We start from the raw sequence: 19,506 nt of genomic DNA, 5'->3' as shown, positions 1-19,506 counted from the left end.
CCATCTACTGAAGGCCACCACAATTAACAATCCTAACCTTGATACTCCCGAATTAAAAATCGACTCTACAGAGTCTAATCCGCTGGAAGCCACCACGACCAACGAGCTTCACCCAGTTTCTGTTGGACTATCCAACCACCATTGGATTGATAAAAAAATTCACTTATATTGATTTTTTCAGAGTCCTCCAACTCCACTCCTCTATGTGGTTCTCGTTTTAGAATATTTCAAAATGGAACCCATAACTACTCAACATGAGCACTACAACAACATATCATCAAGTCACATAAAATCTGAATAATAAACTAAAACATAAACTTAATCACCAAAGACTACAACAAAATCTCTCCCCACACTTATACCAATCCTCACTTCATCTCCTCACTAACTGCACAAAACATGGGTTGAAACACATTTCTTCTATCTTCTGCTACACTTGCAAATTACTTCAGAAATTTTGCATAATACAACTCACACAGTCTGCACACTATCCTCCAAACTCACACTCACTCAATACATAACTCATCAATCCAAACTATCATTGAGCTATCTCAAATAAATAGATGAACTAATGTGCTCAACTCAATAATTACCAAGAACTACTGGGATTCACAACTCTATTCATATGCTTGATTTGATCCAGATTCAACTCATTGACTCTATCAAACCACTACTCCACTTTCCTTTTTATATTTACAACTTTAATTAACTTTTGGAGGCCCCACGAACTTTTCCTATGATAAACCAAAAAATTTTGAATAACAATATCACCACAATACAAAAATTAGCTGACTAGCGCAATAAATCCAGAGAAAAACTCGTGCAAATGCTTAGTCACACACATGACACTAGCTCCATGTGACTATGACTTAAAAACTACTCACATAGGCATGTCTTCCTGCTACTGGATCTTTTTAGTCACTCCCACGGGCTTGGCTACATGCGACTGGGGCAAAGGATAAAGAAAAACATTAGAACTTTAGTCCAAGACCTCTGTCATCTAATGGATCAACTTCTTCAGCTCCGAAACAACCCTCCAATCCTTTTTAACTGATCACATAGCCCCAAGAACTCCTACAACAATTTAGTGAGAAACAGTCCCTACTTTTCCAACCTCATCACCAAGACCAATACCTCTAGCTCATCAAGCAGCAACCACAACATGGCCAAACACATCCAACAACTGTAACAACATATCTAACTCCTATAGCAGCATCTCTAACTCCTACAACAACATCATCATGTCATCCAACTACCTCCAATTCTAGTAGAAGAACCTCCAGCATATGTAGCAACATATTTAATGCTTCCAACACATGTAGAAGCATATGCAACACTTGTAGTAGCACTTTAACCACCTGCAACAACAACATCTTCAACCAACACAATGTATCAACCTCAATCCAACATCACATGTAGAATCCATGTCCAAATCACCTCCACTAGGTCTAGACATAAGTATGTTGACATCAATGCTAACTAACAAGAACATCAATCCAAACACACTTCACCAATCACTCATCACACATGCATATGACAAGCAACACCATGAACATGTTGACAGCAATGCCAATAGTTTTAGTCAACAAGCTCATCACACTGTCTATTGCACTTTCATATTGCATTGGACCCTGAAGATACCCTCCACATAGTGCATGGCATAGTTCTAGTGATCATTGGTTCCTTCCCTCAGCCACTACTAAGATCAACTTCGCCATCCCTAGCATGCCTTCCTCTTTCAACCCTTTCACAAGCCCATCACAAGAAGATTCTTCCATGAGAAAAGTAGGGATAGAATATATGATTTCAACACTAATCTTGCCTTGTCATGAATGAAATTCATTGGTAGGTATACCATCTCAACATGAAGAGGTTATGCTTAAGGAAGATGTCAATGATAAGGAACAAAGAAGCACTTGCAGAGAAGAAGCACAAAGAAGAACCATCATGAGGACATGAAGCACATCCTGAACCATGATAGAATGAAAACATTGCATGATAACTCAGAAGGTCCCAATGTTTATCCAATACCCTTTGAAGGGTGAAAATGAAGAACAAGTAGATCTTTCATGAATATTGAAGATAAAGCAGCAAGGATAGTAACTTGGAATTGACACATCATTAGGAAGCTCCATGTCATCATTGTCAAGTTGTGGCTTGTACAAGTGTCATCACAATGTCATATGTGTCACTATGTATTTCCACATGATTTGGAATATAATTATGTATTATCAAAAGGAAAATGACAAAATGTAAATATATGGAAGTCCAAGAGTCAATAGAAGTTCAAATGTCATTTAGGAGTCCAAGAGTCATGAGGGTAGCTCAAGAGTCATAGGGGATATGAAAGGTAATTCCTCTTGTTATAAAAAAAACCTCATAACTCAATCAACGGGATTTTGGAGGCTCAGACTTTGGAGAGCCAACTTTGGCTTCTCTGGCTTGGCATAGGTGATAGGATCATTCCTTGGAAAAGCAAGAAGTGACTTAATGTTTCACTATTCCAATTGGTGTCTCACAATTGTAAATGTGTACTTGGATCTTTCACTTAATAATTTGAAGTTCATTGAGCCAACACATTTTCATGCATGTATCATGAATGTTGTAAGATTATTCTTTATATGTTTTTTATATATGTTATGTTCATATGTACTAAAGAAATTGAGCTACTTCATTGGATTTGGTGCTTATCTTGTTGAACATGTCTTGTATTTTCTATAATTATTGTTGTGTCTATCTGAACTATTTCACTAGATAACTAACACATCTTTCCTTGTTCTCGCGTGCCTCTCTTAGGATAGTACTATTACTTTCCTTCTAGAGACTCACTATTTATTCTCCCCTCATGAAATACTCCTTTTACACATTGAAATTGGTGTTTCACACTGTCAACTTATTGATTTCAAAGGTTATGTGCATACTCTCTTATGTGACTCATTGCACCCCAGGAAAACCTTATAGTTATGGTGTTAAGACCGCTATTTCAGATGGGGCTCCTACTCCAAACGGTGTGAGGTTTAATCAGAATTCACATTGGGGAGACCCCCTGAATGTTGCCAATATCCAACACTGTCAACATTCTAGCACTAGAAGGAGGGCTAGGTGATAATTTGTGCCCATTGAGTCTATTTTAAACCTCTTATATTAAATGTATCATTCGTAAATCATTATCCTGGGATGTTTTTCCAAGGAGCTTGATCTTACTATACCTGCGAAAATTGTTCATAACTTGTCTCAATTTATGTTTGATGGACAGGGTGAACTAACTATTCTGGAACATGTGTTTCAATTTGCTTATTTTTTTTACTAATGGAATACATTGTAAGGATGTCATGGCTAGACTATTCACCCTCACATTTGAAGGTCAAGTCATGAAATGGTTTCATACATTACCAGCTGCTTCAATCTATTCGTTTTAGAAACTTGTTAAGGAGCTTCATGAAGCTTTTAACAAGTATAATGATCAATATTTATGTGATAGAATCAATCAACTCATATTGAACTTAGGTGAATCTTTATAGGATTTCCTTAATTGGTTTCTTCACCATTGTTGTGAGTTTCCTGAAGAATATTTTGACAATAATTTTTTCAACAAAAAATTTCAGAGTTTGATTCTTCTCTCTATCAAATATTTTGGATCTAAACCCATGGATGATTCTTCTCTTATAACTTACATTGATCATAAAACACCCAAAATATGTGAGGAGGAACCTATTATTCCTTTTATTCCTTGTCTTTCTCCTTTTTCAATACCAATTTTGGTGCCTCCTTGTGATGATGTTGAAGTTGGGAAATCTGTAAATAAAATTGTTGATCCATCTTCTACACCTTCAGCGCCTCCCCATGATTTAGATCCAATGGAAGAAATCTTGGATTGGTTCATGAAGCCTAAGGTGAAGACTAATCCCTTGACTTTTCAAGATAATATTAACTCTCATAATTATAACCTTGAATCTGATTTGATCGAAAGTATGATTTCCTCAAGGGATACCCTCCAACCTCTACCATTCCTTGAACAACCTACTTCAACTCTTAATGATGTTCAACCTATTATTTCAAGAGGTAATCAAGAACGAGGCAGTTCCATTCACATGCAGAGGAGAAAAGTGTTGAATATGTGTCTTAGCTTTCTTCCCTCTTTCAAGATGATAATCTTTCCTTTATAATTGATCACCATGTAGAAATTAATGTGTAGATTCAATGTTTCTCATGAAATTTGAGAAATCACAAGATTTGAAGCTACTCTATTCATCTGCAGAAGTTAATTCACCATCTAAAACAAGAATCATAGACATGTGAAAGGAAACATCACACATGCACAAAGATTTATCTAGGGGAAATAAACTGCTCAAAACCCCTTACTATCTATAATATTGCATTAATCAGAGAATAGAGAAGAAATACATTACTTTCTCAAGCTTGAGCACACCCTACAAGTGTATAGTTTATCCCTCTTCCTGATTCACTAAACCTGGCCATCCACTTAGCCAATTTCAATCCTTCCTAAGCTCTTATTTCCTTGTGTTGTTTCTGTTATCACTCAAGAAAAAATATTTTAAATTCTGAACATCAATTTTTTAAATTTGTCAAAGGGTTGGTGTCAGTTTTGGGTCTAGTCTTTTCATCTTGTTTTAGAGTCTTGTTGGTATGTCAAAAGGGTTCAATTCTCTTCTTTAGCCTATCCTTGATCTCATATTTCACATGAATATCATATGTCGAAACTCATTTCAAAGTTCATGTGCGCTACGAAACTATCTAAGTGATTTCGTAGCGCAGAAACCCGGTCTAGGTGATTTCATAGCGCAAAACACCGATTTTGCATTGACTGCGTTACGAAATCGGGAATTCATGCTGATCCATAGAAAATCTCACCCAGCTGTTATATTTATCAGAATCCATTGTGTTTTAGGTCGTTAGGTGTCTTGGTACTAGCACATGTTTGCAGTTGTTACTGAGAAGGAGACAAAGGGTTCTGTTTACAATCTGCATGCATTTAATGGAAAGTTGCTTGCTGGCATCAATCAAAAGATTCAGTTATACAAATGGGAGCTCCGTGATGATGGTTCAAGAGAGTTACAGTCTAAATGTGGCCATCATGGTCATATTCTTGCACTATATGTTCAATCTCGTGGAGATTTTATTGTAGTTGGTGATAACCAGGTGATTAGTCATTGCTTCTGCAACATCAACAACAGCAGCCGTGTATTCTGCAACAACATCAGCAGCGTTTACACACGCTTCCACAACAAAGATCTCAATTACAACAGCAACCACTACAACAATTTCAGCAGCATAATTTTCAAGTTGGGTCCCCTGCAAAATCATCTGTATATAAGCCTGGAATATGTGCTCGTCGGTTGATGCAGTACATGTTTCATCAGCAACATCGGCCTGAAAATAATAGCATTGATTTCTGGAGAAAATTTGTGTCTGAGTATTTTGGTCCGCAAGCAAAGAAGCACTGGTGTGTTTCATTATATGGAAGTGGTCGCCAAACAACAGGTGTTTTCCCCCAAGATGTGTGGCATTGTGAAATATGCGGTACAAAACCTGGCAAAGGCTTTGAAACTACGGTGGAGGTTTTACCAAGGCTTTGCAAAATCAAATATGATAGTGGAACATTGGAAGAACTCCTGTACGTAGATATGCCTCATGAATATACTACTCCTTCAGGCCACATTGTGCTAGAGTATGAAAAAGCAATACAGGAAAGTGTATTTGAGCAACTTCGTGTTGTACGTGATGGTCAACTCTGGATTGTTTTTTCCTCAGACCTAAAGATTTTTTTTCATGGGAATTTTGTGCAAGAAGTCACGAGGAGCTCATTCCTCAAAGGTTGTTGATACCACAAGTATCTCAATTGGGTGCGATTACACAGAAGTATCAAACTTCAGTGCAAAATGGCACAACAAATCTTTCTCCCCAGGACCTACAATCAAACTGTAACATGTTTGTTGCGACTGCTTGTCAGTTAGCAAAAACATTGGGGGTGCCCTTGGTGAATGATCTTGGGTATACAAAAAGATATGTTCGATGCCTTCAGATATCAGAGGTAGTGAACAGCATGAAGGATCTAATTGATTTTAGTAGAGAAAATAAAACTGGGCCCATTGAAAGCCTGAACAATTTTCCTCGTCGAACTCCAAGGTCTGTTGGGCTTCAAAATCAGGTGGCACGGCCACAAGAACAGAATGGTTCACAGACATTGAGCGGTGAACAAAGTGCAGGTCAACCTACTTCTATGAAGCTTGTTGCAAATAATATTATTAATAATGTAAATAATTCAGTCAATTCAACCTCCCATATAAGCTCTACAAGCATCATAGCAGGACTTCTTCACCAGAACTCTATGAACTCCAGGCAGAGTAGTCTCTTAAGTGGTGTCACAACTTTTGGAAGCACTATTCAAGTTCCTTCTGTTGGTTCCTCAAACTCTGTCCAGTAGTCACAGCTCCACTCTGCACCATCTTTTGCAAATTCAGGTACATCTGTTTCAAATTCTGTACAACCTTCTTCTGCTGCTACCTTAACATCTACTTCTATTCAGTGGGCTCCTATTACTGCAACTTCTAGCCTATATCAACAGCAGCCTGTGCCAACTACTAATCTTGGCCGGAATGATTCAGAAATTTATGTTCAACACATTATATAGGAGATGATGATGTCATCTCAACTCAATGGAGGAATACCTTTCCAGCCCAGTGGTGGGGGGACTAATACTAGAGGAACTTTAGGTGTTAATAGTGTCATAGGGAGTGATATGAAGAATTTGAATGGATTGGTCCCAAATGGTAATGGGTCTGCAAATCTCAAAGGTTCAAACGGCTTGGCTGGAAATTGTTTGACTAACAATGTAAGTGTTGACTTCAACAACATAGGGGAAATTGGCTCAATGCCTAGCTCAGTAACGTCACCAGACAATTTGTTTTGTCACCAAAAATACCAGAAACACACGGATAAGGAGGCTGATATCAAAATTTCATGTGTCTCGATGGATGACAGTCGTGCTTCTAATTTTGGTCTCGTGAAAATTGATGATAGAGGTCGCATGCTCTATTTTAGTAAGAAGCCAAGGGGGGCTGATCTAAAAGCTATAAAAGTGGACACAACAGTGCTTGATTTGTCACCCAATGAGGCTGACAAAAAATCATACATTGCATCAATAGGTGTGTATGTCTTCAAGATAGACATTCTTCTCAAGCTTCTCAGGTTTAGATACCCAACTGCCAATGATTTTGGATCAGAAATTATTCCTACATCAACAAAAGAATGCAATGTACAGACATATCTTTTTAATGATTACTGGGAGGACATAGGAACAATCAAATCATTTTTTGGAGCAAATTTGGCTCTTGGAGCTCAAGTTCCAAAGTTCTGTTTTTATGATGCCAAGAAGCCAATCTTCACATCACCCCGTTTTCTGCCACCAACTACAAATTTCTCGAAGTCTTGTTGCTTTGACATATCTCAATATAAAGTCATGCTGTGTAACTGATGTTGAATGCTAAAAGCTTGAAGGACTTTTGAATTTAAAAACTGCTGAATATAAGGACTAACGCTCAGTAGTTTCGTAGCACGCTATGAAACTGCTGAAGCTACACAATCTAATCTCAGTCAACCGGTTTTGAAATACAAGCGGGAATTTTGAAAAGGGAATATCTACAAGGGATAATCTGAAGCTATCAACTTTCAACAAGGTAAAGACAGGTGGAGGAAACATGTATTCGAATCCAACTCTAAATTTTTTGTCATAAAGTGAGCACATTTACCACAGTTCAGGATATGTCAAACAGCTTGGAAGAACTTTTGCCTTCACACATGAAAAAGGTGGACAACACATCAAGGACGTGGCAATCTGTTATATTTGGGATAATCAAAGATAAAGGGTATGCTTCTTTGGATTCAAACATTTTGAGGAAAAACAAAGACCGATAAATAGGGGTAGTTTCCTATGTTTCAGGGCAATGGAAAAGATGTGATATTGAAGACCAGCATGGAGTTTTGAACATTCACCACAGCCAAACTAAAAAGGGACCAGATGTCAAGGAACGAGAATGATTGTAATTAAGGCTATTATGAGCATAATAAGGAGTTAGACTCCTACTTGATTTAGATCTCTAGAAAGTCTAGTTATGGTTTGTTACATTTAATAGGCAGCTAAAAGTTGAACACGTGTCATTAGTAATAGATTTCGAGTTCCCCTCAGGTTTGAGGAGGAATCTTAGTCAGGTAGAAGAACTCTATAAATAGGAGAAAGGGAAATGTAATGGAGGTTGGAAGTTTATGTAAAAAGCTCTGTTATTAAGCTTATGTAAAAACTCTATTTCTTTGGTAATACAGTACTGGCTTCTGCTGCTCAAGAATCATAGAGATTTCAATGTATGTGTTCCTGTTGTTGTCTTTTCATGTTGCCTACAGTCTTATGAGTATTTGATTACTTAGAAATCACTTGCAGTGTTCTAATTTCCTTCACATACTTGTAAACTGTCCTCTTTGTGTTTGGTGTACTATAACTATATTGAAATCTGAATGCCTTGATTTTATTGCAAAGCCAATTCTATTGTTAATGCTAAAGGACATATGACTCCATAAGCCCAATGGATGCTTGTTAATTTTGATTCCACCACCTTCATTCCTATTTGTTTCACAAAGAGTTAGCCATCTTAATCATAATTGAAAACCTTCAATCCTTTGAGAGAGCCCTCTCAGGCTAAGGAGGCTAAGCCTTAGCTAAAAGATTGGTTTGAAACAGTTACTTGAAGTCTTCCTGGTATGCAACCTTCCAGGGCCTGATTTTGAGATAACAGTTTCCTTGGGAAATTTCCCCTATTTTTTAGGAATTTCACACCAAGGAATTGCCCAATAGCCTTAGGTCAATCTCTCATTGCATGCGCCACATGTACACATGGGAATATGCTACAACTGATAGTACACTACCTTGGAATCTCCATTTCAACTGGGTAACTTGAATTCTCTGCATGCAACAATTATTTTTGGCTAATTGATCAGTTAACTAGTTGATCACTAAGTGTGGTTGAAGTTCCACTTCCACAACTTGGCCTCCACTAGTTCTTCTGATAGTTAAAACTAGTTAAACTGACAATAACTCAAATTTTCTGAAATAGATTGCTACAAATTAGCAATCAATCATGTAGAACTTAACTCAATCTTATACAAATAAAATTTACTCAGTTAACTGTGACAAAAGCCATGTCACCTCAGTTAACTACCTCCAAGTATTTTGATGAAATAGAAATTTTAATTTTAATCTAGTTTGACCAAGGCAAAGTCAAAACTAGTTTTTCTTGCTGCATTTTCAATACTCCCTCTCAGCAAGAAAGGAATTATCAACCACCCCTATCCTACACCTATGGAACTCGAATTTTCCTCTTAACAAATCCTTTGTTAAAATATTTGCATCTTGTTCCTCTGTCGGAATGTACTACAACAACATAATTTTCCTTTGCACACAATCTCGTAGATGGTGATACTAAATGTCAATATGCTTTGATCAATAATGAAATACAGGATTCTCGGAGAGTTTGTTACAACTATGACTATCACAGTAAAATTCATCATCTGACCAAATAACCCAACAAGAATATTTATCATCCATATTTCCTCACATTTTGGTTGACTTGCAGCCATGTACCCTGCTTATGTTGAGTTGAGTGCTATAGATATCTACTTCCTACTATACTAAGAAATTGTTGTTGACCCACCACTGAAAACTCCTCCTAATGTGCTCTTCATGTCTTATGGACTTCCCACCCAATTTGCATTTTTGAATCCTTGAAACTTCACTCCCTTTATCCATCTATACCAAATACCAAATTAAGTAGTGCCTTTAAGGTATATCAACACATTCTTTGTTTCCTTCCAATACAGTTTGGTTGGCTTAACCATTGCTTAACTTAGTTGGTTAACTACATAACCCATGTTTGATAATGTGTTCACCAAATACATGAGTGAACACAAAAGTTTCCTATAAATAGTAGCCTCCACTACTTCATGTGAAGTAGCATCCTCTTTCCTCTGGTTTCTTGCTAGAGGAGTCTCCATGGGTTTGAACTTGTCCATGCGGAACCTCTGAAGTATCTCGTTGGCATACTTTCCCTGAGAGACAAATAGTTCCCCATCACCTTGCCATACTTCCAATCCAAGGAAGTAGTGCATGAGGCCCATGTCCTTCATCTCAAACTCTCTTGCAAGGTCCTCCTTACAAGATCTGATCAACTTCTCATCACCAGTAAGGATCAATTCATAAACATATAAAACAATAATCAATAATTTACCTTCTACCAAAATATGATAGAGGTTTGCATCTACTTCACTTTTGGTGAACCCAAAACCAATGAGATAGTTATTGATCTTGGTGTACCAAGCACTGGGTGCTTACTTTAGTCCATACAATGCTCTCTTGAGTCTGCACACATGTGACTCTCTGTAAAAGGTCTCAAACCCCTTCGGCTCTCAATATACACCTCCTCCTCAACAACTCCATTGAGGAATGTTGTATTCACATCCATTTGGTGGATCTTCCACCCCATGTTCGCTAATAGTGCTAGCATTAACATGATGGATGACTACCTTGCTACTAGATAAAATGTCTCCTCATAGTCAATTCCCTCAACCTGATACAACCCTTTGGCCACAAATTTGGTCGTGTATTTCTTTATGATTATGTTTGTTGCATGCTTTACCTTGTAAATCCATCTCGAACCAATCATTTATTTATCTACTGGTCTTGGTACCACTCCCCAAACACTGCTTATGGAAATGGAATCATATTCCTCTACCATAGCATTAACCCATATTGGTTTCTTATAGCTTCCTTGAATGAGGATGGCTCAGTCTCTACAAGCTCACTCATTAGAGCCATTTAGCTAGTGTACCAATCCAGTGACCTCCTCTTCTTTTGTTGTGATGTGGGTGCTCCCACATTCTCTCTAGCATCCTGCAATAATATGTCATCTTCCCTTGTTCACTTCCTTCCTTCTCTGGATGACTCTACTTAAGTGGATGTCTCCACCCTTTTCTCCTCTACTTGTGCCTGCTCCATAGCTTCCTGAGGTTCTTCCTTTGGAGCCAAAATCTCCTGATCAGGCTACAATTGAAGCTCCCTCCCAAGAGAACACCTCATTGCCTTATCCTCATCAAATTTTGCATGCCTTCTGACCACTATCATCATGAGGGATGGCAAGTACACACGATAGTTGTGAGGTGTTTCTATGTACCCAAAAAATATGCCCAGCTCTATTGTTGGCTCTAGCTTTTTCCTTTCTTCCTTGGAAACATGACAGTAAACTAATGATCCAAAGGCCCTAAAGTGTGACACATCTAGTTTCTTCCCTGAAAAAGCTTCCCCTGGTGTACTCATGCCAAGAATCCCGCAAGGACTCGTATTCTTCAAATAGACCATTGTGCTGCATGCTTTATCCCACAAGTCCAGAGGTAGTCTTTGGTCATGCAACATCGTCCGTGTTGCTCTCATAATACTTATGTTCTTCCTCATAGCCACCCCATTATGTTGTGGGTTATGGGGTGTTGTCAACTCCTGTCAAATGCCTTCCTTTGCACAGAAATTTTTAAACTCATTTGACACGTACTCACCTCCATTATCACTCCTGAGAGCCTTCACTTTCTTGCCAATTTATTTCTCAACAAGTGCTTTAAATTCAACAAATTTGGAGAATGTCTAGTCTTTCTTCTGCATGAAGTAGATCCAACACTTTCATGATAAATCATCGACAAATATAACATAATACTTGTGCTTGGTAGTGGAGGTTGTCGAGAAAGTTCCACAAACATCAAAATGGACCCTTTCAAGGACTACATGTGCCTTGTTGTCCCAATCATTGAAGGTGGATTTTGTGTACTTCCCCATTGTACACCCTTTGCATGTATCCTTCTGCTCTAGTCTTCCTTTGGGGAGGCTTGTATAAATCTGTTGCATGATATTCAAAGCACCGTGTTGCAAATGGGCAAGTATTCTATATCATAATTCTCCAACATCTCATCTCTACAACTTCTCTGCTTTTGTGCTCAATGTTTTATAGTCTTCCACGTCTAATTTGTAGAGGTTCTTCGCCTGAGCCTTCATCTGCATCACTTGTCCTATGGCGATTTGTCTCAGGAAAGCCTTCCCTTTGCTGAATATCACATTGTAACCATGGTATTCCAACACATATACATAAACTAGATTTTTCTTCAAACCTAGTACAAACATCACATCCTTGATCCTGAGAGGGGAGCCAGACTCCCTATGAAAAGTAATTGTACCACTGTTGTTCGTGCTATACCTTCCATCACCTCCCATATAGATGTGCATCTGGATATCCTTCTCCTCCAAGTCACTGAAAAATTATTTGTTCCCCGTCATGTGGAATGAAGCACCGCTATCCATATACCACACACTACCCATAGTTGTGTTTTCCATGCATGCAATGAGGATAAAAAATCAAGTTCAAACTGTGAATCCAAGGCTTAACCCACTGGTCCTCCTAGAGTCTTCTTACTTTCCTTCTTGTGTGGACACTTCGTTGCATAGTGCCCGAATTCATGAAAGTGAAAGTACTTGATTATGGACAAGTCTTTCTTCTTACCCTCTTGACCCAATTATGCTTTGGATTGGGATTTATTCCCTTTCCCTTTCTTTGATTTTCCATCCAAGGAATATTTCTCCTCATCTTCACGCTTGGATTAGGTCACGTCTATGGTGTTCTGCCTTATCTCCTCCTGTACCAAATCATACCAAAGGTGTTCCCAATTTGGTAGTGTCTCCCTCATGTTTACCAAATCTTCGTAGTTGCGCCAACTCTTGGGAAGGCCTAGAAGGGATAGGCTCACTGAATCGTCGTCTTCTACATTAACACCAACTTGAAAAAATTCATCATGAAACTGTGTGAAACTGCTAAGGTACTGTGGAATGGTCTCGTTCCTTTGCATCTTGATATTTTGAAGTTTGTCCTTGAGTGCAAATTTTCTGTGGTCACTACTATTCTGGAACAAATATGTCACCACTTTCTACATTACATACGAAGTCTCTTTCCCATGGAGATTAGAGACAATATGGTCTCGTACCCCCTCCAATATGATCCTCTTTTACTTGGCAAAAAACTTCTTCCAATATGCTAGATTCTGAGCATCAACTACTGCTGGTTTCAGAATATCATTATCAATGAATTCCTTCAACCCATTATCCTCTAGTACTACCTCCATCTGGTCCTTCCATGCAACATAATTCAAGCTCCCCTCAAGGGCATACTTGAGCCTTAGTCCATTGTAAGCCATCTTCTCAGTCCTGAAGAAAACCTGCAACCCGATCTCCAACCTCGAACCTCCTGCAATGACAAATTCGAAATCTTTGCTCTATAGTGATTCCAGCTTTGATACCATGTGGAAATGAATGTGTAGATTCAATATTGCTCATGAAATTTTCAAAATCACATGAATTGGAGCTACTCTACTAATATGTGGAAGTTAATTCACCATCTAAAGCAAGAATCATAGACATGCAAAAGGAAACATCATACATGCATAGAGATTTATCTAGGGGAAAGAAACTGCTCAAAACCCCTTACTATATCAGAGAATATAGAAGAAATACAATGGGTGCTCAAGCTTGAGCACACCCTACAAGTGTATAGTCTATCCCTTTGCCTGACTGACTGAACTTGGCCCAACACTTGGCCAATTTCAAGCCTTCCCAAGCTCCTATTTCCTTGTGTTGTTCCCTTAGGAAATTGCCCCTATTTTTTAGGAATTTCACACCAAGTAATTGCGTAATAGAATTAGGTCAATCTTTGACTACATGCACCACTTTTTCACATGGGAATGTGCTACAACTAATAGTACACTTCCTTGGAATCTCCATCTCAACTAGGTAACTCGAATTCTCTGCATGCAACAATTATTTTGGGTTTATTGATCAGTTAACTGGTTGATCACTAAGTGTGATTGAATTTCCACTTCTACAACTTGACCTCCAATAGTTCTTTTGATAGTTAGAACTGGTTAAACTGACAATATCTCAAATTAACTTGAATAGATTGCTACAAATTAGCAATCAGTCATGTAGAACTGAACTCAAGCTTCTCCAACTTGAATTTATTGAGTTAACTAAGTGAAAATAGAAATGTCACCTCAATTAACTACCTCCAAGTATTCTTTTGAAATAGAAATTCGAATTTTAATCTAGTTTGACCAAGGAAAAGTCAAAACTATATTTTCTTATTGCATTTTCAACACATTAATCTTGTAACCTTGATAACTTGTCAAATGATTATGAGCCTTGAATTCAAGTCAATGCTTTGGAAAACCATCACCTTTACATCCATGTTCTTACTAATACATATGGTGAGGAGTGCCAAAGTACATAAGATGATATCTTTTCTTCTTCATAGTACTTGGATTTTCAAGGTATTAATTTGGAACCTACTTCTCATAGTGTGTAATCTCCAATCATGAATTGGGATACTCTTTCAATTCAGAATGATCCTAAAATCCCTCTGATTCATACATATTTAGATATCAAGTATGAAGAGGTAAGTTGTCAAGTTTTTGGATCTTTGATATACCTTGGCCAATCTGAATGTCACGTTGGTATGCTTATCTTTGACCATTATATTGATGGCAATGATATTGATATGTTGTTCATACAAGTTCAATCTAATTTAGTTATAACTAGTGCTCCTCCTCCTAAGTCTTTCCATCCTTCCACACCTCTAGCACACTATTCATTGTACCTATATATGTTTGATGAGTTTTTTACACCAACATTCCCTCTAAATATTTTAAATCTTGATCCAATTGGTCATGGTTGGAATTAGGTGCAGGATGGTGTTGTCCTACAATCATATGATGAAAAGTTTGAATATATTATTCATGATTCATTCAATTTTAAATCTTTCATAAGTTAGGAGGAAGATGTTACAATTCCATATGATCAAGGGAGTTTCCTTATCAATGCATTTAAATGCTCTATCCATCAAGAGTCTGATATGCCTAATCTTAAATCTGATCAAACCAGTGGCACTAACAATGTTTTCATTGATACATCTAATGATAGTGGTGCATGTTTACCTGTCGATTTTTCTAAGCCACCCAAATTCGACGATCCACTATCAGAAAGTTCAGAGACCTGTTAGGAATTTGAGACACTTCAACCCCCACTGATGGTTATGTCATGTTCTTGCAATATTGTTGAGATATCTGAACTAAGCTAGATCTAGATTTCCATGCATAGTTCTTTATTTATTATCTATCCATTGGGTGTGAGTTCATTCCTAAATGAATTTTAGTGGTTCCAAGTTAATCTTCCTAATCCTCAAGGTAGAATTTCTTATCAAGTAAAGTATTCTTGTTTGGTTAGCCCATTTTCATGTGAATCCCTTGTATTAGACCAAAGGTTGGAGAGCACATCTTTCATGGATCCTTACAATTTGATATCCTATCATTCTAAATACCAAGATAAAGGTCATTTTGGGTTGGATTATTTCTCTCTGTCAAACTCTTCTGAGATCGATCATATTCTTATCCATTTTATGTATGTCATCAAGTTAATTATCTTCCTGACACCATTTCTCTTCTGGAGTGCTAACAAATGATTGAGTCATTCATAAGAGAAAAACCCTTGTATTGACACAAATATTGGGTTTGGTTTGGCAGACGTTTAAAATATTTTTTCAACTCGAATTCCTAATTAGTTTCCTAGATTTACGATGTCAACAATTGTTTTTAATGCCCTACGATTTCATGTTATTATTTTTTCATGTAATTGGATACAAAAGGAACCAATAGCGAATCGAAAACCTTGTATGTTAATCGACCAATTTGATCATAATACCAAATATTCTCTTTGTTATTTGAATGCATTAATTGAAAATTTAATTTCTCATGAGACTCTAGGTTTTCAAATTGGTTTTTTTGAATATCAAGATCCAATTGTTGAATGGTTAGAGAAATACTACTTGGCAAGCTCCTATGCTAATAATAAGCTTCTATCTTTTCTAATGTTTTCTAAGCATGACAACACAGATGCAGGTACATTCACAACAAGCTTTCGAGGTTTGTTTGTTTGTTGTTCTAAGTGAAAAGGTAAAGTTGTGAAATGGTTAGAATTAGTTGTTATGGCATATCTTTATGGAATTATCCAAGACCTTTAGTTCATTGTGCAATATTTTCAAGTTGTTATCTTTTCTTTTGCACATTACTTTATATTTATTTTAATTGTTCACATTTTTGTGTTTGCAGGTGGGCAAATACAGTAGTTGCATTGGGAATTTCATTACACTTTTCCTTGACCTTCTAGCTAGTTAGGTTAGAAGTAGGTCTAGATGCATCCTAGTTTTCCTTTACACTCATCCTGCACTTTCTCTCCATTAGTATTTCCATGGTGTTCTTATTTCTGTCTCCCATGGTTGTTTTTAGTTTGGTCCTCTATTTTCTTTATTCTTTTTATCTTGTTTCATGTGGTTTTGTTATGTCTTTTCTTTCATGTTTTGTTTAATAAGACTTTTCATGAAAACTACTCTCTTTTGGCTTAAAAGACAATGTGGTGAAGCTAGAAAAAGGTGATTGTGACAACAAAAATTGCTTGGATAATCTATTAACCTCTTCTCTATTTGGCTTTACATATCTTTCTAAGTCAATGTTGTATGAATGAAAAATACAATCCATTCGAATGGAATGCCATTAGCAAAACCCTGATGCCCATATATATCATAATATCTTCATTCCTTAACTCAGGATGGTAATTGAATAGTCATTTTCTTTCCAATTGAATCAAGTAGAGAAGGGAAATGGGAAAATCAATAGTGAGCACATTAATATTAGAGGTATATATACACGTATCTAAAGGAACAACCTCTCCTGTTGTCAATAAGTTGGGATCCCTCTTCCACCCAGGTAAATAATAAGTTCCTCGACACATTTAACTAATAAAATAAATAAATAAAGGGTGAAAGAAGAGAAATCCTTCCTACACAGAGAGGTGAAGGAAATAACTTCATCGGGGTATTGACCAAGCTCACTAGCAATGAAACAATGCTTGTGTTTCTATAGCGACTTCGTCGTGGTACTATCCAGGCCTACTGGCAACAGAGTAACACCAGAGATGAAAACTAAGACTTTGATTATCTTAAACTCACAATTACATGTTACCCTTCTCCTAGATCGAAACAAATATGTTTTATCAAGATTTAATAATGAGTTTAACCAAAAAAAGGAATAGACGAGATTATATCTATAACCGAGTCAAATGGGGAAGTCAAGGTAATTCACTCAATGAATGAATACCTCCTAAAAGACTGAGACCTTACACTTAAGGGTGAAACCTAGATAAAGAAGTTGGAGTTCTACTAGTGTGTCGCAAAGTGTTAATGTTGCAATCAATACCCTCCAAAAATTTTCTTACACTTGAATTTTGGAGTGTACTGAGGATCTTACAGTCTATCATTCCATAGCCACTTCATGGTTGATTGATGTTTTGTAAAGTTGTTTAAGTCTTCTTCTTGGATTCTAAGTGTCACAGTCACTTTCTCTCACATGCTTAGTCCTTGATAAATGCATGAACGCATATTGAGAAGTGTAGCAAAAAAGGCTCAATTTGACATAGCCTTGGTCAAATTGAGTAAATTCGAAATTTCCACATCAATAGACAACTTGGAGGCAGTTAATTGAGGTGAAATGTCTCTTTCCACTCAATTATCTTAGTAAATTTTAGTTATAAGGCTTGGAGTTCAGTTTGCATGTGTTGATTGCTAATTTGTAGCAATCCAGATTAAGTATTTCTTGTTGTATTCAGATAAACTAGTTATAATTGTTGATAGAACTAGTTGGAGGCCAATTGTGTAGCGGGACAACAATATAATTCACTGATCATCTAGTTAATTGATAAATAAACCAAAAATAGCTCATGAATGCAAGGAATTTGAATTGCTCAGCTATGGTGGAGATTTAAGTGTAACATCCGTTATAGACTAGTTTTGAGGTTACAGGTCTTACATGGAGTCAAAGATCCAACCTTGGGAATTGCGCAATAAATTGGAGGAAATTTCCTAAAAAATAGGAGCCTAATTCCTCAGGATTTACGAAAGTAAATATGGGCTCAAGCAGAGGCATAAACTAGCTAAGTTTGGGTCAAATCTTCTCATTGAGCAGATAGAAAGGTGATTCACTTGTAAGCTAGGCTCAGAGTGAGAAATCAATTGTAATACATTCTCTATTCATCTGATTAATGCAAGTATGATTAAGTGGTTTTTACCAGTTGGTTTCCCCTAGACAAATTTGTGTACTTGTGTATGTGATTTATGCATGTTTATGAATGTTGTTATAAATTGTGAATTAATTTCCACAGAGCAGTAGAGTAGAATTATGTCTCTTGATTTAGATTAAATTTCTTGAGCAGTTGTAATTATATCACCATATTTCTACATGGTATCAAAGTAGGATTCACATTAGAACAAGAATTTTGAATTTGTTCCTCAGGAGGTTCAAATTTGCAGCTTTAGTGTAGCAGGATCTCTTCAGAGTTGGGAGAATGACCTTTAATGGACTAAGATTAGAGTATGCCTTGGAAGGAAACTCAAATTTCATTGCCTAGAAGGATCGCATGGAGGTAGTGCTTGATGACAATATATTGTTGGAATATGTCAAGACATACATTCCAAAACCAGGATCAATTGATGCCCAAAACCTAGCCCAATGGAAGAAAGATGTAGCAAAGGTGAGGAGAATAATCTTGGAGGGAGTGAGAGACCACATTGTCTCAAATATGCATGGAAAAGAAACTCATTTTTTAATGTGGAAGGCACTAACTAAGCTATTCAATAATATCAGTGACTATAGAAAACTGGCCCTCAAAGACAAACTTCAAAACATTAAGATGTAGAAAAATGATATTATTCTACAGTATCTCACTAGATCTACACAAGTTCAAGATGAGCTTGGAGGGGTTTGTGTGAATGTTGAAAAATATGACCTAGTGATCTTAGCTCTTCTAGGCCTTCCCAAAATCTTGCATAGCTACTAGGACTTGGTGAATGGGAGGGAGAAATTGCCGAATTGGGAACAATTATGGTCTGATTTGGTACAAGAAGAGATCGGGCGAAATAACAAAGATGGAATTTCATCCAAGGGAGAGGATGAAGAAAAATTTTAATTGGTTGGAAAGGGAAAGAAGGGAAAAGGGAATAAATCTCAAACCAAACTAGAATCCAAACAAGGGGGAAAGAAGAAAGACTTGTCCAAAATAAAATGCTTCAATTTTCATGAATTTTGGCACTATGCTACAAAGTGTCCACACAAAAAGTATAGCAAGAAGAACTCAGGAGGAGCAGTAGGTGAAGCATTGGCTTCACATTTCGAGCTATTATTCACCCTCATCACATGCATGGACAACACTATGATGTGAAGTGTGTGGTACTTGGATTAAGGTGCCTCATTCCACATGAAAAGGTGTAGAGATTTTTTTAGTGACCTAGAGGAGAAAGATCTCTAGATGCA

General features: G+C 37.1%; 1 protein-coding gene and 1 pseudogene across 1 annotated transcript; both read left to right on the top strand.

The window, feature by feature from the left end:
- Nucleotides 1–4,935: 4,935 nt before the first annotated feature.
- LOC149154763 (transcriptional corepressor SEUSS-like) lies at nucleotides 4,936–6,591 on the top strand. Its single transcript, XM_089444223.1, is given in 3 exon segments — nucleotides 4,936–5,118; nucleotides 5,169–5,783; nucleotides 5,786–6,591. Coding segments are annotated over 3 exon segments (1,458 nt in total). The 3' UTR covers nucleotides 6,446–6,591.
- A 70-nt stretch (nucleotides 6,592–6,661) lies between these two features.
- On the top strand, nucleotides 6,662–7,495 carry LOC149154762 (glucose-1-phosphate adenylyltransferase large subunit 1, chloroplastic/amyloplastic pseudogene; annotated as a pseudogene).
- The last annotated feature ends 12,011 nt before the right edge of the window (nucleotides 7,496–19,506 follow it).

Source organism: Pinus tabuliformis, chromosome 9 (genome assembly GCF_031772625.1).
Source record: "Pinus tabuliformis cultivar Carrire ecotype Pingquan chromosome 9, CPIR1, whole genome shotgun sequence".
NCBI lineage: Eukaryota > Viridiplantae > Streptophyta > Pinopsida > Pinales > Pinaceae > Pinus > Pinus tabuliformis.
This window is presented reverse-complemented; position numbering and strand designations above follow the sequence as displayed.